The 21,249-nt window shown below is 48.3% G+C and overlaps 1 protein-coding gene across 1 annotated transcript; it reads left to right on the top strand.

Moving 5' to 3' along the window:
* The first annotated feature begins 11,874 nt into the window (after positions 1–11,874).
* On the top strand, positions 11,875–15,061 carry Ccl1 (C-C motif chemokine ligand 1). The gene is made up of 3 exons (XM_021213967.1): positions 11,875–12,012; positions 13,355–13,469; positions 14,805–15,061. The coding sequence occupies exons 1-3, from the start codon at positions 11,937–11,939 to the stop codon at positions 14,890–14,892; spliced, it is 279 nt and encodes a 92-aa protein (XP_021069626.1). The 5' UTR covers positions 11,875–11,936; the 3' UTR covers positions 14,893–15,061.
* Positions 15,062–21,249: the final 6,188 nt, after the last annotated feature.

The raw sequence follows: 21,249 nt of genomic DNA, 5'->3' as shown, positions 1-21,249 counted from the left end.
CAGATGAAAAGGATGCAGGGAGGTTATATGCAAACATCATGCTACCTCACATGAGGGACTTAAGCATCTTCAGACATGGATATCCATGGAGAGCCTGAAGCCTTCCCTCACATATGCTAAAGGACAACTGGGAATATTATGGTGTGTGTATAGAAGATTGAAAACAAAGGAGTTGGGGGGTGGTAAATTGGCTCCTCTTGAGTTGAAGGATTCAGAGAGAAGGGAGGGAAACTGGTCAGACGCGGGTGCTTTGCAAGACCTTAGCATTCATTCTGAGTCATCGTTCACACAGGCTTGTGGCATTATTAAAAATAACCATGACTTTAAAAGGAGAACGTTGGCATGCTTTTGAAGGCCATGGACTGCAAGAACAGAAAGGGTACTTAGACATCATCTCATTCTGTTCTAGTTTTTTCATAAGCGCGAGTGGAGAGTAACAGTTGCCCATTAGGTAAGTGGTACAGCCCATCCCAGAGATCAAGAATGTTCATCTCACACCTATTGTTCCAGGACCACACTGTATTTCCATGAGCTCATCCCCCAATCTACTTCTTCCACCACTCCTGTCCAGGTATTGCAATACACCCACACAGGCAGCATCATCCCTTTGCCAGATGACACCACTGGCATCTCATCTGGACTCCTGTTTGTGTGTATCTGACTTTCCGTTCTCCCTTGGTCTCCAGAATAATCCTTTTATCCTAAAATCCTTCCTTCTGCACAGTTGAAAGAGTAATCTTATTTAGGAAAAAAAAAAAAAAAAAAAAAGGAAAGAAAGAGAAAGTGAATTCAGTCCACATCCTGACTAGGTTTCATGGCTGAGCTTGCAATACACAGAACGAAATACGAGCCACCCCCCCCACCCCCATCCGCAGCTCGTATGGCTGTCTTCACGGGAGCTGGTCCCCACTGCCCTCTCAGACTTCATTCCTCATCGTTATCTCCCCCACAGGATTCAGAGACTACCTGTGCCGACTGGCTTTTCTTTTGGAGCATTCCGGGCAGGTCCCTGTGGATGGCAGATGCTGCCAGTCCCAGTTTGTGCCATTCAGTCATGCCCCCCATTTCATGTATATCCCATTACCCTGAGCTACTGAACACTGCTCTGTCCCCTGAGCAGGCCCAGCCAGGAGTGCCTTGGAATCCCTCATAACAGGAAAGAGCTGGAGTAAAACCCTCCTGCCCCCCTTTCCTGGGTGGGATAACTCAGGTACGTGCCCTCGGTGGGGCTGCCCACATAACATCCCTATAGAGGCGTGCCCATTGATTCTCTCATCCCTTCTATAGTTCTCGAACACTTTCATGGAACTCTTTGTCTAAGAATCTTACTCGGGGCATGGCATAAGCTAAGATACATTAGGCCTTTATGCTTGCTATTCTTGTTGCCTAGACTCTTCGGCTCCTCCATTTTCCTGGCTTCTTGTCATTCAGCTCAGATGTAAGCTCTTTAATCTCCCCCTCTAGACATATCCTTTTGCTCTGCTTCTCTCATTGACGCAGCCAATTGGAAATAATCTCATTTCTATATTAGCTTGCTTGAAAATTAGGGCTTTCGCACAGGTGTACGCTCTGAGGACAAGCGTCCATTGCGTCTGGGTCCCCAACACATAGTGAGTATCCAGTAACTATCTGCTGCCTTAATTAATGAGGGGTTCTTGCTGGGAGAGATGTCAGATTCTGCCTCGGGAGGGAGATTTATAGGAACCTCGAGAGTATCTGCATTTCTAATCAGCACAGCAATTGCCGGCGTGTAAATGGATACTGTTTTGTGTTTTTGAGTGGCTGATTCTCTTTAGTGGGTTTAATCTGCCTCCAAGTACTTTAGAGTGCTCACAATTGCTCTGCTAATTACAAAGCCCGATAAACTCTCCATTAAGGCATATCTTCTAAGTACTTTCAACCGATAATACTGTTACCAGGAATTACATATGACTAAAGTAAGAGAAACACATTTATTTAATAACAATCTTAAATTATTTTTGTTGATGTGCCTGAATGAGAATGCCCAGGATACAAGCACCTGTTTACTTATAGACACAGGTGACACACTGGCAGAGGTGAGCCCAGGTTAGACCTCATTTTATGATTCGGTCTTGACCCACCCTGTGCTCACCTAGCATAGATCTGTTCCATCCTGGGACTGGTAGTCTTTTGCATTTTCAGGGCTGTGGTGGGGAATAGGAGCCTACACAGTAGTGAGACCGTGTCCAGTCTGATGGGCTTCCCTGGCTATTGGGGAAGAGCATCATCTCCTAGCTATATGTTAAATTCTAAGCTTGGGCATGCTTCTTTTCTCTGGCTTTGGGTCAGGCTTGTGTGCCTTGCTTCCTCATTTGTAAAACCCATTTATAATATCCGTTTCATGTATTGTCTGGAGGCTTAAAGTTACAAACAAGTAAATGTACAAAATAGGGTTGAGGAGGCCACAAATCATCTGGGGCCTGTAAATGACCCCTGGCCTTTCCTTCTTGCTTGGTCAGCATTCTCTATTAGGACTCTGAGGTCCTAACTCCCAAGCTCCATGAAAGGAGGCAAATACTGTGGAAGAATACAAAAGGCATCCTTACAGAACTGGCAGTGACATAGAGCAGGCAGGGTTTTCAAACTAGAAGACTATGTAGATGTGGGAAATGGCTGGAAGGGGTGTGTGTGTGTGTGTGTGTGTGTGTGTGTGTGTGTGTGTGTGTGTGAAGGTCCAGTGTATATATGTATGTCCTTAATCAGTGTGTGCATGGGTGAGGTGGTATCCACATGAATGAGAAGGTTCTGGGCTGATAGAACTCAGTTTGTTTCAGCCTGGAGTACAGTAACTCGAGGCCCAGGTTCTGGATCCCTAACATAATGAGCATCTCTGGACAAAGCTCTATGAGGCAAGGTGCTCGGAGACTAGCCAAGTGCCCAGGCAAGTGAGTGGCCACATTCTACTGTAAGGCCTGATGCATATCTAAAGAGGGGAGGGCAAAAGGTATCTGGCTTTCAGAGAGGAGTGAGGGAAGGTGGGCAGAGATGGGCCCGGGGAAGGGGTAATTTTGGCAAGAGGTTGTTGGAAGAGTGGCAGATTGACAGGCTGAAACAGGGTGAAGATTACCCTATCTGGGAGATTTCCATAGGCAAGAGTCTATGATAAGACCAAGGCGTGTCTGGCAGAAGAGTGGTGAATTCATCTAGGGTGTGTTCAGGAGGTCACAGGTGGGATGGGATATGACCTGATTAAGATATCTGTCCAGATCTGCTCTCTGGGCAGCATGCAGAAGCAAGTTGGCTGAGAGAAAGGAGGACAGCATACCTCAGAACTAGCATCCATGCAGAGCTTGCACTAGTATCCACCTCCCCAGTGTCTACCTCAGTAACTGTAGAGAGTTTTTCTGTGCCTCACTTTCCTTGTCTGTAAAATGGGGCCTGAGAGTGATACATTTCTGAGGTTGTTAGGAAGTTTGCGTAGGTTGATATTTGAGAAATGCGTGGCCCTCAGGAAGCATCCTCTAGTGTCAGCTATTGAATACTGAAACCACAGATGCTCAGAAAACATCAAGAACAAGGGCCCTGGAACTCGTGGCCACCGACAATTCCTGGAAGGAGGTGGGCAAGAAGGCTAAGAGTGATGAGTGACTGGGCAACACAATAGCCAGAGGTGCCCTGAATTTAACAAGGAAGTCATGGGAGTGGGAGTAGGCGGTGGTCAGTGACCACTTCATTTTGGTATCACAAAAGATGCCTAAGTCAGTGTGTGGTACATTGAAAGAGAAGCAGGTGTGGGTGGGATGGGTGTGGGAGGGATTGGAAGAAGGTGGAGTGTGGGAGGAAGTGGGAGGGAATGAAAGATAGTAGGAGGGGATTGGAGAGAGTGGGAGGGTCTGGGAGGTGAAACTATTTCAGTGGTTTGGCTGGGAGGGGAGGTCAGGGAAGAGCAGTGGTAGCTGTGTTGGCTGAAGCCCAACACCCAGTCTGTCCAGCCGTGGTCCCTGCTAAGGAACCTAGTCTTTAGTCAGCCAGTAGGAATCTATCCCTTGTAGATGAGGACTTTGCTACGGTCCAAGTCAAGCATGACAGAGCTGAGACAGAATGAGCCGCTGAAGCTACTCATGGCTCCTTTCTTTCTGGGGCACTAGTACACCTGTGGGCACAGTGGATGAGAAAGAGTGTAAGAGATACTGGGAGCCATCTTCCTGCTTAACACACCCGAAAGACAAGCGACCATTCACCGATGGTGACTTGGAAGAGGTGGCAGAAGACAATGTTGGTTAAAACCCCCCTCCATTGGTGCCTGGCCTCTGCCAGCCTGGGTTTTCAGCATCTTGAATCATGATGTCAGATCCAGGTGGGAGGAGACGTCTTTGGTGGAGATGAGATTCAGCTGAAAGAAGTGGACAGGACAGAGCCAAGGCCAGCAGGATGGACACTATGCTGTCCACAGTGGCTTTTCTCCCCATCCTCCTCTCTGTCCTCTTAAGCTCACCTGGAAGAAGCTCTGGCCTTTCAGTCTGCAAGGGAGGGTATGATTCAAATGCCATGTGTGGGAAGTGGAATGCATGCCCCATCTCAGAAAGTGTCTCAATGTCAAGGGCTTTGAAAAGATAAGATCACAATGATGGGTTTTGGAACACCATGTCATCTCCTAAGACAGGAAGTGGGATGTAGAATGCATAGCAGGAAATTCCAGGAAGTAACTTTCATTACTCCAACAAGATGGATGCCATCCAATGGGAGAAAAGGCAGAGACAGGGCAGAAAGGCTTCACAACACACAAGCTGCATGTCTCCAATGTCACTGCCTTGGAATGTTTCAGTCATTGTCATTTTGCACTAGATTCTGAAAAACTCACCCCAGTCAGGGTCACAGGGTTGGTAGGATGCACATACTACGGCCACAAATCAGGGCTGTGTCTGAAGGGCAGCAGCCCTGAGCTCTGGTGCTCCCATATGAGCTCTGGTGCTCCCATGTGAACTTGGTCTTTGACTCATACCTGCCACCTGGGAAGTGTGGCTTGTCTACCAAGGCTGAGACACAAGATTCTGCAGACTCCAGATCAGCTTTTGAGAACAGCTATGGAGGTGCTGCAGGCAAAGTGATCAACCCAGGATTAGATAGGACAGGAGTTCCAGCCTACAGCCAGGGCCTGTGCTAGATGCCTTTGGAAGAACTCACATCATTCCCTGGGCAGAGGCCCCATTATCCCAGTGTGCCCAGGATGACACAGAAGTCCAGGCAGGCAAGCAGAATGGCAGGTGATAGGGTTTAGCAATCTGGATTAAAATGCAGTGATGGGGCTGGGGATTGGGGTGAAGTTCAATGGTAGAGCACTTACCTAACTAATATGTGCAAAGACCTTGGGTTTGATTCCTAGCACCGTGTTATAAAACAAGACATTAAAATTCAGTGGTGGAGCCCATGTCCAGTACTCTCTGCACCCCATCAGGATGAGGAATGGAGCCCAAGGGACTGCGTGCTGGGCTCTGACCTGGCCAGTGACCCTGAAGATTGAGATTTCGGTGATGTTCTTTTGCCAGCCGAGCTCACCCCAGAACTCAGTTGTCCAGTCCTGGTGATAGAATTTCTCTAGGAATAAGCCAGGGCTGACAGACACTGACTGACATGTGGGTGTCTTTCCTAGGACCCCTTGGAACACTGGGCATAGGACATACTGGGGAATGAACTGTGGGTTATGTCCTGTCCCAGTCTGCCCTACCTGCTATTCCAGGCAGGGAAGGGACTTTCCCAAAGCACATGGGCCTGTCCCCTCAACTAAAAGTGGCCTTGATGGTTTCAGTGGGCACACTGGAGTTAACTGCTGCCATTTCCTGTTCCCTGTGTCCCTGTTCTGAGGCTTGGACATGCTCAAGATGTTCTCTCCATTCCCCACAAAGGTGAACCCCATGCTCTAGCCTCCAGATGGCTGTGGGCATTCTGCAGTACCTCAGCATCCAGAGGGATCCATTCCCACCTACTCCTTTTCTCTCTGTCCACAGCTAGTCTCTGCAGACATCACAATGTTATCACTCCTGAGAAGGGTTGAGAGGCCGAGCTACTGTTTGAGCTCCATCATAGAGTCCTCATGTCCCTGCTTTAATCTCCTCACCTGCACAATGGCCATGTTGCTCAACTCTTCTTAGGACTCATCCTGGCCTATGAGAGTGGGATGTAGAAGAAAAGAAGACTGCGATGCCCCTGGAACCCAGACTATTTCCAGAGTAGGTGAAGCCTCGGGAACCCTTAGTCCACAAGGACTTTGCAAAGGCGTGCTTATGATGGAGTCCACACTAGTATCCAGCTCACAAGGCACCATGGGGTTCCTGATGCTATGGGTATTGCTGACTTTTGGGCTGAGGTTTTCTTCCCGGGTAGTAGAGGGAATTATGCATCCAGCAATCAGGAGCAGCCCTGTCAGACTCTCTGTCCTTTATCGTTCTCAGAAAGGGAAGGGGAGCGCCCAGAGACTCCAAGTACGGCTGCTAAAAGCTCTGGTCCCACCATGACTTTGTCAGGGGTCTTCCCTTTCCTGGAGACTCAAAGAGCAACTGGATGCCAAGCTGGGGAGGATATAAGTGCCATCCCAGCTGCCCTGGATCTGGTATTCTCAGGCATCCAACAGGTTTCAATCCCTGTCTTTTGAACAAAACCTCCCAAATGTCTCCTTGTAAGTTGAGTTTCCATGGTGAAAGTGGCTATGTGGGCTAACCTTCCTGCCTCCACCCCTATTTCTTAGGAGGAAATCGAGATTCAGTGAGAAGTGATTTGATCTCACTTCTTTTTCTTCTCTAGAGACCAGTCCTCCTTCACTCCCTGCTGAATGGTCCCAGCATCTCCCCAACTGACTCCTTCTCTCCTGTCCTCAGCCTTCAGCCTGGGCCTTCAAGACTACGCATGATGGAAGGCATGCCTTGTCCTGAGTAAACCGTGGTGACAATCAGCAGGGATGAACGAGCCTTGTCAACATAATCTTGTGTAACCCGACTTGGGCCTCTCCCTATTCATTTTTAGAACCCGCCTCCACACGTGTGATTGACCTCACTGCTCCCATTTTCCTTGAGAACTCTGCCAGGCATTGTTCTGAACACATTCCTTCAATGCCACACCAAGCCTATAAGCAGGGGGTATTCACATATCCATTTAGAGATGAGCTCAGAGCTGAAGCATTCAAAGGAGCCTGGGCTGGCAGCCTACAGGTTGGTCCAGAACCTGCTCAAAACTACTACCATAGCAGCTGCACACATTCTTCCCCTCTGGGCACACCCTGTTTGCATCCTTCCAGGTCTAGGTGAAATACCACACTGCTACCTAAGGAGCCCTTAGCCTCTAGACTACACACTAATGACAGCCTGTGTCCAGCTGTTGTTTTGTGGGTGCTCTTCCCCCTAAATCTGGACCTGGAGGGCAGATCTGAGATATGATCCCTTGTCTTGCCTCAGTACCCAGGCAGGAACTGTTAAACAGTGGGTCTCTGGAAGATGCCTACAGAGAGAATAGAGGAGCACCCCACTAAACCATAGCCATCACAGGGACCTCACATGTAATGTGTTGTCCACACAGAAATTGCAAGGTCTCCAGCGGTGGAACTGTATAAACAGATGCAGTTTTGGAACCCAGTTACTTAACTGGCCACCTGTGTAACCCCTGCCTACCCACTAAGGTTTGAGGCCTCAGTGGTTACAAACTTCATTCTTCTTATTTCCAGTAGTAGCTGCATCCCACATACAGATGGCAAAGAGAGGTCTGACTGGGATAGAAAGAGTTCTTCCCTCTAGAGCTCCTGGATAGGGTGGGACATGGAACCCTAAGGAACCAAAACCTGCAGTTGCTGGTTCTCTCCAGGAGCTCAGGCCGTGCAGAGTTGGTCATGCGAAGCCAGGGGAAAGAAAATTCTGAGCAGGAGAAGGAGAAGGCCTGACATCTGAAGAGAAGGACTTCAGTGCGCAGGGCCATCACGTCACACTCTGTAAGTGTGGCCAAGACATTTGTACATCACCCTGAGCACAGCGGGCTGGCCTTTCAGGCTCAGAAGCACTTGAAAGAACCAGTGATGGTCACTCTTGTGACAACCTCTGCCTGCTTCTATTGTAGTGAGAGACACTTCCGTGTCCTTTGTGCTGTAACTAAGCAGTAGACAGGAACAAAAAGCAGCTAGAAACCACAGGAACAGGAAGTAAAGAAGTCAGGGCTCGGGGTTCTGTGGTGTGTGGGTGCTGGGCACCTTTAACTGTGAATAGACATTGGCTTACCTCGGGCAACTGTGTCTGGGGCAGATATCAAGGACCCAGAAGGACACTGCGACCACATCATTAAAGACACATCGTTAAGGACACCTGGGTGTCTGTAGACCAGGATAGTAGCAAGAGAGACTGGGTAGTAGAGTCCTCTTTGGGAGACAGTGACACTTCTTGGTGTCACCCATGGACCTCTCCGAGCAGTCCCAGATCTGGAGCAAAGGGGACCCAGTTTTAGGGGTGGATCCAGTGACTTCTGCAGCCCTCCCCACCAGGACGCTGCCTCTTCTGGAGCACTTCCTATATTTAAACCACTCCCCAAGATCTACCTCTGCATAATCTGGGAGTCCCCCTGAGGTTCACTGGGTTCCCCTTAGTACTTTCTGGAGAGTCTCCCCTTTCCCTTCAAGCCAGTTCCTATAGCAGGGAGCCTTCCCAACAACCCACAATTAGGGTAAGGCTTAGGAAGTTCGTTTTGACAGTAATAGAGCGAGTTGTAATTGGTCCAAGAGGAAAGAGCTCAGAAAGCCTGTGTTGCCTGCCCAGGGTGAAGCGGTGGGACTGAGATCTGATGTGGCTATCTCTGGCTCTAGTCACTGTCCTCTTCCTCTCCCTGAAGGAATAAATAGAGAATTTCACTCTAGAGATGGATCAAGCCATCTCTGCAGTTCTGCCATGCTCAACACGTGCCAAAGGGCGAGCAGTGGCCTGAAGTGGAAAGACCACCTGACCTGTAACCCAGTAGCAGGTGGTAGGCAGGGCTGGGCTGAATGCCTCTGGACAGCATCTTAGGATGACTCCACCCTGGGTCCCCATCCTCACTCAGTGGTCCCTAGAAAATGAAAGATGAGTGACAAGGGCTCTTAACTACAAGCCACAGAAAGAAGGTTTGCTTGTGTGAATGATAACAGTGCATATCCCAAGGTCACTTCTTGTTTGTCAATCCACCATCGATCATTTCTGCTCGCTCATTTCCACAGAGACATTATTGACCTATTGACATGGTCCTAGCCCCTGGGCCCTGACAGCCATGTTGGGGTACCCATGTGTAATTTGAAATTGCTGGATGATAAATCCTATTTTTGGCCACTTCTTTCCAGGAGCTGAGAGAGCCCAGGAAGGTAAGGCATAACCAAGTACTAATGAGTTCTTCTTTTCTGTTTGGGAAATGGCAGTGGGAAGATGGGGATGCAAGTTGTTGGGGGACAGCTCCCAGAACAGGGGAAAACCCAGAAATTTCCAGGGCAGCTATGTGGCCCTTTCTTCATTGCCTAAGTCTAAAGGGTCTATAGTTGCATTTGGCCAGCTTATATATACTCACATCTCCTCTCTCCCTAGACCCCGGGGTAAAGGACCAGAACACATCAGCCTCCAAAGACAAGGACGTAGGAGAAAGGCAGCAATTTTTATGACTTTGTGGGTGGTAGGAAGCAGTAGGGGTCTGACTGACATTGGTCCAGCTGTGTAAAGATCATGGGGTGATCTTATTCTTAGATACCCAGGGCTCAAGTCCCTGCCTCCTATGCCACCCCCATTCTCAATATAGCATCAAGCCCAAGACTTCCCTCCTCGTGAAAGCCACCCTCCCACCCTCTGTACTGTGAAGATTTTATCTCTTGGTGCTTTGACAGTTGCCTGGAGTTCTCTTCTCACAAGTACGGGCACTTGAGGTTTGATTCTGATTCTGAAAGATAGTCCCAGCTTCGACAAAGCGCCCTCAGGAGTGCCGAGAGTCATCACTGCCAAAGGTCTTGAAAGGCTCATTCGACTCAGACGTCCCACGGTAGCACGGAGGGAGCCCCAGTGCAGAGATGCGGGAAGACAAGGACTTTCCTATTGCCACCCAGGCACTGGGGCTTAAAGGAGGCTGAGATCTGCCTGCAGGGCTTGGCAAATGGCTTTTATTGGAGGACGGGTATTTGAAATGAGCAGACTGGGCACACAGGGAGTTGGCTGGGAAGGTGGTCAGGTCGACGTTACAGTAGGGATGAAATGCTGGAGATAGGAGAGCAAAATGGAGGGCTGACACTTGACTATTTGGGAAGAGCTCTAACTATCTAGTAGGTTGTAAGTGCACTCAGCTGGCAACGAATGCTGAAGGTTTTTCAGTTTGCACAGGCTAAGATCAACGTGGTTAGCATAGCCAACCTACTGTGTATAAGCCCCATGATGCCAATGCCAGAAAGCTTAGCTGCTTTTTCTTGAGGGCCTCCTATGAGCTGCTTATCCCAAGTACTGCCCACTGCACATACTGTTTTGATCTGGCTGCACAACCCCACCTGCCACTATACCCCATGCTCTAGCTTTCTCCATGATGCAGAGTGAAGGGTGTTCCTTTGTACTTGGCTTTTCCAGAGTCCTTCCCCTGCCTGGCATGCTGTCTTCACAGCAGCCTGCAGGACACGGTACTTAGAGAACACTGTCTGGAAAGGGTCTTCTGATGTCCCTGGGTGTCCCCCACATTCTCCTGTGCTCTCCACATGACATCTGTCTTGACTGAGCGGTTGTTGTACTGGATGTCTCTCCACGGCTTGTCTATAGGTTGAAGCAAGATGGCTCAGGTCAGGCTCTGCCCCTATTGGCAATTGTCCCAAGGGTAATCAAGCAAGGGTCTGGAACAGAGTAAGCTGTGAAATGGCTGGAGAACAAAGAAATAAAACTAATAGCAAATGTGTTGGCCAGACATTAGACAGACAGGCTCTCTTAGCTCAACCTGTGGTATGTGTGTGTGTGTACATGTATGTAGGTGAGCATACATGTGTCTATGTGCATGTGAACCACTTTGCTTTTTGAGATAAGTTCTCTCCCTGGCCTGGAGCTCTCCAACTAGGCTCAGCAGGCAAACCAGGCAGCCCCAGGGGTCAGTCAGTCAGCCTCTCCAGCTCTGGGATTACAAGATCATTCCACTACCCCCCGCTCTGTATGTGGGTTCTGGGGATCAAACTCTGGTCCTCACACTTGTGTAACAGGTACTTTGCTGACTGAGCCATCTCCCCAGCTCTGCATTTCATTCTTTTTTTTTTCAAGATAGGGTTTCTCTGTATAGCCCTGGCTGTCCTGGAACTCACTTTGTAGACCAGGCTGGCCTCGAACTCAGAAATCCGCCTGCCTCTGCCTCCCGAGTGCTGGGATTAAAGGCGTGCGCCACCACGCCCGGCTTCTGCATTTCATTCTTACCACCCGGATTTGAGATGTCTGCTAGTTCCATTTTGTAGGGTTGTGCATCTTAGAAAAGTTTGTGCAATGGCTGATTGGCAGAGCCGGAACCCAGACACAAGTTCCATTTGATGCAGATTGTACCTCCTCTGCTCTGTCCTTCTCCAAGGCCTGTAGCTGCTTTGAATGGAATGATGTGGGTTAGACAAGCTGTGTACAGGCCACTTCCTCTCTCTCTCACCTTTCTTGACTTTCCACTCAGCCAGGACAGCTCCCACGTATTTTGTCAAGGACGTAAAGATTGTTATCTGCTTCTGCACTTGGGGAAGTTCCCAAGGCCACTGGGCACCCAAACATACCTAGAATACTCCCCCAGGAGAGGTGAGAAAAGGAGTTTTCCACGTGGCCACTGGGTATGAGTTCCTTCTCCCTGGGACTCCCACCTCTTCCCCATGGTCTGGGAAAGCACCCTGGGCCTTCTGATAAAAGCTCAGTACAGGACGAGGCAGGAGAGCGTTCTTGGCTTCACTAGACACTCGGCGGTTGCTCTGGAGAGGCTTGAGAGAGAAACTTATTACCATGAAACCCACTGCCGTGGCACTGATGTGCCTGCTGCTGGCTGCCTTGTGGCTACAGGATGTGGACAGCAAGAGCAGTGAGTAATGGGGTCCTTGTGTTTGGGCCTGGGGAGGGGGGAGGTACAGGCAGGCGCTCTGGGCTGGGAACAGAGCCTACCTAGACCTCACTGGCTCCATCTCTGCCCCTATCTGGAGATGAATGGAGGGCAGTCATGGGATAGGGGCATTGGGCATGGAGGAAGATTATGAACCGGGAGCACACCTCTGCTCCTTGGTGGGGAGCTCAGACCTGAAACCCATTCCTCGGATTCTTTTGCTAATCCTAGAACTAGGTGGCTGCAGAGACAGACCTGGGCCAGCATCCTCTTGAGGGGGTTCTAAGACTGGTCCTGTCCTGGGAGGGGCTTCTTCTACTACTACTTTTTTCTTTAGAGCTGAAGTGGCTTCAGTGTGTGGAAGATAATTTTGATCCTCATCCTACCGACAGCTGGAAGGGACTATGGGGTTGTTTAAAACAAACTGGGATCCCTGAAGTCCAGAGGAGGGACTAAGACTGATTTCCACAGTGTGACAGATGACAGGCAGGGGCTGAGGGCAGGACCACAGGAACGGAGAGACAGAAAACTTTTATACCCCCTTAAAGATGTTTTCTGCATGGATAAACTGGAATCCATGTTCTAGATTGTTCAGAGAATACCAGGCTGAAGTCAGTGGACCTGCAGGTTTCTGTGAACAGTGAGACAGGAGGGATCCAGGGTTAGAGCACAGGGATGTTGAAGATGGGATGTGGGAAGGGCGTGTACAAACCAGCAGAATTGGGGTTACTGGGCCCTGAAAGAGGTGAGGACCAAGGATAGGGATGTGGAAGATTGTGTGGGCGAGTGGACCAGCCACTTTTTGGGAATACCCCCCTTTTCCTCCTGAGCCCTTGTGGAGTTCCTCACCCAGCCCCATGTCTGTGAACCATGGACTACAATGTCCTGCATGTGATGGGATAACAGGTCCTCTAGAACATGAGGCCAGAGCCCCGAGCTTAAGGACTGTCACAGTACACAGAGCCACGCACTTGTGCTGGGAGACTGGGACTGAAGGGGTTTGTATATGTGGTAGGAAGAGTCTCACTGTATGGGCAGGGGTGTGTGTGCCGAGCCACGGCTCAGGCAGGCTTGTGGTTACTGTCCCCACCACCTGCTGGTTTGTGGGGTGCTTACATCTGACACCCCCCCCCAGCCTTATGATTGTTATCTCCATCCTAGAAATGTGCTGCTGCTGAGACAGAGCTGCACCACAGCTCTCGGGATGTGGTCTCCAGGACCGAGTCAGTCCTAGGAAGGACTTGGTTGGTTTTGCTTTTTAATCCTGGGTGAGAGGCTATGGTATGGTTGCTAATGAATGGTCCTTTTTGTGCTTTTCTTCTAGTGCTTGCAGTCTCCAATAGCTGCTGCTTGAACACCTTGAAGAAAGAGCTTTCCCTGAGGTCTATCCAGTGTTACAGAAAGATGGGCTCCACCTGTCCTGACCCCCCAGCTGTGGTGTGAGTGAACCACTAGCCAGGGGAGGGATAATATTGACGGAAATGAGAATAGTACACACTAGATGGCGCTGTTCCACAAGAATAGGGAGTCTTACACCCAACCAGGCAATCTATGGTGTAGAGTGACACTAGGGGGTGTGGGGCTTCCCAGGAGGGAGGGAGGTCCTGATTTATTTGCTTGAACCCCAAAGTGCCTATGATTAGACCCCAAGGTATATAGCCAGAAAGAAATGTTTAACAAAAGCACAACAGACAAGGCTGGAGTGTTGGCTCGGTGGGTAGTGTTTGGCTGTTCAAGCACGGTGATTTGAGTTCATATTCCCAGCAGGATGGTGTGAGTTTGTAATCCCAGTGCTAGATGAGGCAGAGGCAGAGGCAGAGGCAGGCATAGCCTGTGTGCTTGCTGGCTCTAACATAGTTCTGTGGGAGACCTTGCCTTGAAATGTAAGACAGACAATCCACTGAGGAGGATTTCATTACTACTGATCCCTGGCCACCACACATGTCCATATACCATGAACAACAACAACAACAATAAGAATAACAACAACATACACACACCATACAAACACACACGCCACACCTACAACACCACATACACCATACAATACGCCACACAAACACACACTACCCAGTACACAAACACACATACCACCACTCCACCCCTATCCTCCACACTCCCCACATCACACAAACACACACCACACAAACCCCACACCTCACACAAATACACACACACACATACCCCACACACCTCAGATCCCACAAACACCCCCCCACACACTCATACACACCATATAAACACACACGCCACACCTACACACCACATACACCACACAACACACCACACAAACACATACCACCCAGTACACAAACACACATACCACCCCCTCCCTCCACCCCCACATCACACAAACACAAACACACACACCACACAAATACACACACCCCACACCAATACACACACACACACACATACCCCACACACTTCAGATCCCCCCCCCCCACACACACACAGTAGGCCCCAGGCAGACACACAAATATTCAAACCTGGAGTTGTTCTAGGACTGGGAAGTTTCATCCTGGCTACACATCAGACTGTCAGCCAGCTCCTGTGCTCTGTACCACAGAGGGAATTCTAGTCTCTCCAGGAGGCTTCAGGGGTTCCCATTAATAAGCTTCCAATGTAACACAGGCACGCCAGCTTCAGCTCTTATAAAATTTCTTCATTTACATAGTAGGGAGTTCAGGGGTCCCTGGTCTCACAGAGGCAGAGAAGAGTATTTCAGATTCTAGTGAGTGACCAAGGTTCTTGCCCGTGTCCTCTGTTCACAGATTCAGGCTGAAGAAAGGTAGAGAAAGCTGCGCCTCAACTAACGACATATGGGTTCAGGAATACCTGAAGAAGGTGAACCCCTGCTAACCGGGGGATGCCACCTTCCCATCCCAACACCAGAGACTGAAGTTTCACTCACCCCTCCCTCCACTCTCCAACTGCCGCCATCCCTCTGCCCACTGCTGCAGGCGCCCAGATCTCAGTCATGTGATAAGCTATGTGATGTTTTTTTTATCTGATTAAAATATGGAATCTTCAACTCCCGCTGCCTATGTTTCTTGGACTCAGTGACGATTTCAGGATTCAGACTTGATTGGCACTGGGGTGGGAACGCGGGCTGGAAAGTTGAGCTGGTGCTGGGGGAACCACTGTACAGGATAAGTTTTGGTCCTGGCTGTGCTATGGCTTTTGGTAGCCGAAGGAGCCACTGTAGAATAACCAACTGTCCCAGAGCAGGGTTCACTTTGAGATGAGAGCCCTTCTTCTTACCTGCCCTGCCCAAAGTACTTTGGAGGGGCAATGCTAGCCCATGCATTAGCTGGAAGGGAACTTTGTGTTCATTTGCCTGTAAGATGTTGCCAACCTTGTTTTATAAAATGTGTGAGTGATCGGGGTTGGAGAAGGACACAGAATGTTAGAGCCAAAGAGCCAGGCCAGGGGAAGGCATGGAAAGGCTTAGATGTGTGTAGCAGACCCAGGAAAGAGCCTTTGGGTATAAGTGGGAGGCTCTAGGGAAAGGAGTAGCAGATGGCAGAAGCCTGGTATGAAGCAAGGATCGTAAGCCAGAGAAGTAGGCATTAGAGGCACTGTCCCGGGCACTCACAAGAGCCCAAGCCAGCCACACAGATAGACTCTTTGAACATTATTTTCCCTCCTCCATCTTCCACGATCCTCCTAACCTTAGAGCGCCCTCTAATGGCTAAGAGCTATCCTTGAAGAAAATGCAGTTTCTGCAAAACGTCAGCGGTCCTCCTATTGTGCCCATCCTCCTATTGGCCAGCTTCCAAACCTCACACTCATAATGTAGGCCAGTCCCTGGGACAGTGTCCAGCTACCTTTCCTGCAGGAACACAGTTCAACCCTGCAAGCTGGATAGAAACCTACTCAGGTTACAAAGGACAGGGCCTGGGGTTCATGTGGTCAAGAACCAACTTTCTTTAGACTTTGCTTTTTTAAAAAAAATCAGGGGTGGGAGGCTTGGAGGGGTGGTTTAGTGGTTAAGAGCACCACATGCTCTTCCAGAGGACTCAGGTTCAATTCCCAGCATTCACATGGCAGCTCACAACTGTTTGTACCTCCAGTCCCAGAGGATCCCACACCATCACACAGACATATTGCAGGCAAAACACCAGTGCACATGAAAGGAAAATAAATAAATAAAATCAGTGGAGCTGAGGGTGCAATTTGATGGTTGAACATTTGTTCAGCATGCACAAACCACAATGTTGAAAGTCCGGCATCATAAAGACACAATAAAAATAGGTTATCGGTATTCAAAATACAACCCAAACCACTGAGAATTCAAATGCAGTATCACTGAAGGCATGATGTGCTTTGTATGAAAAACAGTCAAGTTATTCCAGAGTATAGATGGGAAGGCGGAGAGGGTTCTCTAAAGTGACAGAACTTATGGAATGGCTCTATATATTAAGGGAATGTATTGTAATGACTTACAGTCTGCAGTCCAACAAACCAAACAATGGGCAGCTATGAATGGGAAGTCCAAGAGTCTAGTTGCTCAGTTCCATAAGCCTAGTTGTCTCAGCTGGTTTTCCGTATAAGCTGGGATCCTGAAGAAATAGGCTCCAACAAATGTGCTGGCAAGTAAGTGGAAGCAGGCAAAGAAGAGTCAATCTTCCTTCTTCCATTGTCCTTGTGTAGGCTGCCAGCAGAAGGTGTGGCCCAGATTAAAGGTGTGCACCACCAAGCTTGGATTTGGAACTTGCTCTGTCCTGGGTTGGCCTTTAAGTCACAGATCTGCTTGCCTTAGTCTCCTGTGATTAAAGGTTTATACTACCTTGACTGGGCCTAAGCTTTTCACGGCCACTATACCTCAAGATCTGGATCAAAAGCTTGTGTCACCCCACGTCAAGATCCAGGTCAGAATCTCATGTCTTCCAGTCTCAAGATCTGGATCACAGGTGGGCCCTCCAGTTCTGGACTCTAGTTTGTTCCAGATGTAGTCAAGTTGACAACCAGGAAGAGCAGTCACAGTGAGTAAGGCTTTTCTACTCATGTGACTTTCTATCTGTGTGACAGTCTCCAAGGAAGAGGTGGTGTTGCTGAGCTGACAGCTCTTCAGCTCTCTCAGAGCTGTCTTCCTACTGATATAAAGCAGGAATTATTCATATTTAGGATCTGGCCACAGAACTAAGATCACACACACACACACACACACACACACACACACACACACACACACACACAAAAGGCTTTAAGGGCATGAAGAACTTTAACATGGTTATAGCAGCAGGCATCCACAGGGTGGCGAGGTCCATTGGCATGTGTCTTGAGATCACGGACTTTTCTCTTGGCTGTGTAATGGGCATACATCCTTGGCACCTGGCAGAGAGCAGTGCATAGGCAGTGGACAGGGCCTGGTATGACCCTAGGTCTGCAGAGCATCACAGAAGTGGCTCTAGATTTGCAGATGGCAGCTTAGGTAACAGTCTTGCTATGGGCCTGCAGCTGGCCAAGAAAGTTCCATCTGTCTCCAACTCTACTTCAGCTTGAATAAGATGTTCAAAGCTCTGGAGAGTCTTGTTATTCTAAGAGGCTTGGACGTAGGGCTGCTGGCTTCAGAATTCCTGGCAAAAGAGAGGGTCAAAAGGCAAGAGAGGTCATGGAGGAGAAAGATGGGCTGGCTTCCTTAGCTTGAGCCACTCCTGGGATACAAATGGCACCAATGATGGCTGTAGTGAACAGCCAGCACAAAAGAGCTATAGAGGCCCCAAACTATTCTGTCTAGGTTAATCTTATTCTTTCTTCCTGTTTATCTATGAGAAGTACACACAGGGAACACTGTGAAGATTTTCTCTCAGGTTTAGTCATGACCAAATTGTAAGGTAGAGGTCCCCACATTCAGTGAGACCAGAAAATGCAAGAGGGAAGTCATGATATGTAGCACAGGCTACTGATGCCTCATTATCTCGGCATGAGCGCCCAGAGGGGATAGAGAACAGGGCAGTGTCTCATGAGCTCACTGTAGGTAACCAGCAAGCTAAAGACTGATTTGTGCCTGCTTTCTCCAATCGGAGAAAGAAAACCATAAAAGACGGCTTTGCCCTTGTTATGTATTTGGTTCTGAGGAGACACAGGTCTTAATCATCATGTCTATTTGATTAATGAGGAAATGGAGGTGTAGAGAGGTTCTATAGCGCGCCCAAAGCCCCAAGGAAAGGGGGGAGTGAAGGCAGAAGGCTAAGCCAGTCAGCGTTGATGTAAACACTTCCCTGTAGCCATCGGAGGCTTTTGCCAAGCAGAGTTCTGTGTGATAGTCCAGTGCTTGAACTGATCGGATCATGTTCTGATGGCAGGGGCTTTCCATACCACTCCTCACATGCCACATTGTGGTCTATGTGTTTCTGCTACTCCGATCAAGGCAGACATATTCCCTAGTTTGGGGACTGTCAGTTACGTGAGGCTCTGATGGGGGAGAGAGAGGGTCAGGAAGACATTCTGTTCCTGTTTCTGGAGCTGCCTTGGAGGAGAATGGAGCAGGGATTGAGGAGGATGTGAAACTGGGGCAGGTGGTACAGCAACAGTGGCAGGGGTGGGGGTGGGTGGCAGCCTGGACAATGTCGTCTACCAGAACGGGTAACTTAAACCCAAAGTAAGGTGGCTAGCAAGGCAAGCACTGAGCTAAAACTCCCTCAAGGCTGGAGAAAAAAACACAGATAACCATTGCCAGTTGGGATAGAAAAGGAAAGTGTCATCCCAGAGCCTGCAGACACCCCAAAGAAAATAAGAAGTGTGTGTCAATAAATTTAACTTAGAAGAAACGGATGGGTTTCTTTTTCAAAATGTAATCAAATTGCAAAGAGAAATAAAATAAAAAAAAAAAGAAGTAATTCTAAAGCTACTAAACAAATGGAAGCAATAATTGAAAATCTTCCCATAACACATCCCTGAGGCTCAGAGGGCTTTAACAGCTAATTCCCTTCAGCCTTGAGGGAACAGATCATCCCCAGCTTGCGCAAGCTCTTCCAGAGAACCGCAGCTGTGTGTGCTGTTCAACTGAATCTGACATGCTTTGACAGAAGAAATTGCCAAGAGCCACGTGAGGAAAGGAAACCACAAGCGTGTCTCTTCAATCACATGTGAGGACTCTGTCAAGGACAGAGCTGGCCATTGGCTTCAAGGGTGGGAGCTCTGGAGAGACTCTTGGGACTTTGAAGACTCTTTGGGACATACAGAGCTTCTCCTCTTCTGACTGCAGGTGTACCCCAGCCAATGGCTTCAGCTTCTCTCACGTTGGCTTGCTGTAACTCTATCCATAGTGGGGTAAAGGTCACTCAAGGGCTGTAACTACAAAACTTCCTTGTGCCTTTTCTGTACTCCTTCACATCTTAAAGTCATTATGCTTCTCAAATGCTTCCCGTTGGAACGCTGGCAGACTTGGAATTGGTGTCCTGGAAGTGGTCCCAAAGTGATGCACTTTTCTCATGGGACTGAGTTGCTCGTATGCTTGAGGAACACAGCAGAAAGAGTTGCAGTTGTGGCATCTGCCAGCATTGCAGTGACCTAAATGATCTCCGGGATAGCACAATGTGTTGTGTTTTAACCAGTCCTTCAGAGGGGTCTGAAAGACCTGGATAATAGGACCTTTCACCCTCCTAGCTCAGATCATGACCTTACCAGAGTATACTCACATGCTAGAACTATAAGGATCAGGGGTGGAATATGATGGCTTGTGAGAACTGTTATCCATAGGCTTTTATATTTAAACACTTGGCACCCACTTGATGGTGCTGTTTGGAGATGTTATGGAACTGTGAGGCGGTGGAGTCCTGGTGGAGGATGCACATCACTCAGGGAGGGCTTTGAGAGTTTAGCCTTGTAGCACTTAGTCTTTAGTCTTGTTTCATGTGCTTTCTGCTTCTCTCTTGGAGATGAAAATGTGACTATCCAATTTATCACTCTTACTATCATGCTAAGTCTTTCTCACCATGATGATATACCACAATAAACCCTTTCACCATGATGGATACCGACCTTATGGAACCATAAGCCACAAACAAAACAAAACAAAACAAAGCAAAAACCTGTTTCTTCATTATTTTGGTCATGCTATTTTATTCATGGCAGCAGAAATGCAAACAAGGACATAAATCAGTACCAGAAATGGGATTTGAGCCCATGCTATGTGACCATTAATAACTCTCAGGTGACTGGGATAATACACTAACTCCTAAGTTGGACTGAGTGAAGACTGCCTATAATTCTCCTCAGTTTTAACACCCCAAAGAGTCTACTTCTATCAGTATGCCCCAAATTACCTGGAAATTAAATGTTAGAGGAACTAGTCACATCTTTCCAGCTCTAAGTTATTATGTTGGTCCTTCCCTCTGCTTTAGGATTTACTATAGCTGAACACCTGTAGACAGCTGTGCATTGGTTCAAGTTTTATATCATCATTTATTAGCTGTGTATTTTGGAGAAAATCACCTCTCTGAGTCTCTAAGAGGAAACCAATCTCTAACCAATTCCTTGCTGTGATGTTAGGAGAGTCACTAGGATAATATGCAGCCAATACTTCATACAGTGTCAATAATTTGCATTTCTAACACATTTTCAGATGCTGCTGGTATCTCTGCTGGCTTGGGAGGATGGTCTTTAGGACCACATAATACAGCTGTGATGGAAATGGGTTTGCTGGTCTCAATGGGGAAAGTGAATAAATATATTGGGAAACAGGTAGATGCAAAAAAATGCATAACTTGTTAAAAAAGCTCACTTGGTGAATGAGGATGGATTTTCATGTTTCCAAAGAACCTGGGAAGTGGGGGTTGGAACTGAAGTTATATAGTAATGCTCATTAAATGGTCTCAGACCTTTAGAGTAGGTATCATGACCTCAAGAAGCCATTGATTGAAATAGTAATCAGTGATTTGAAGGTATCCCTAGAAATGAAATAGATAGGATGCTTACAAAGGGCCTGCCAGACTTCATGTAGAATCCCAGTGGGCAGAAACCTGAAGTCCCTGGAGAAGGCATGCATACCTCTTATCCAGTTATCAAATTCAAGAAGCTTAGGGAGGTGCAGACCTTCCATGGATGAGGAGGCTAGGTGACTTTGAGGAAAGCTTCTGCTAGGCTAGATTGCCAGCTGGGATGCAGAACACTCAACTAAATCTGCATTTCAGATCATCAACCTGTGATTTCTCCTATATAGACAGGTCCAATGAAATATGCTTTCTGAATCCGGTGACTCATGAACACTAT

This window comes from Mus pahari, chromosome 14 (assembly GCF_900095145.1).
Source record: "Mus pahari chromosome 14, PAHARI_EIJ_v1.1, whole genome shotgun sequence".
Classification (NCBI taxonomy): domain Eukaryota; kingdom Metazoa; phylum Chordata; class Mammalia; order Rodentia; family Muridae; genus Mus; species Mus pahari.
Note: the sequence above shows the minus strand (reverse complement) of the source record. Positions and strands in the feature narration are given on the sequence as shown.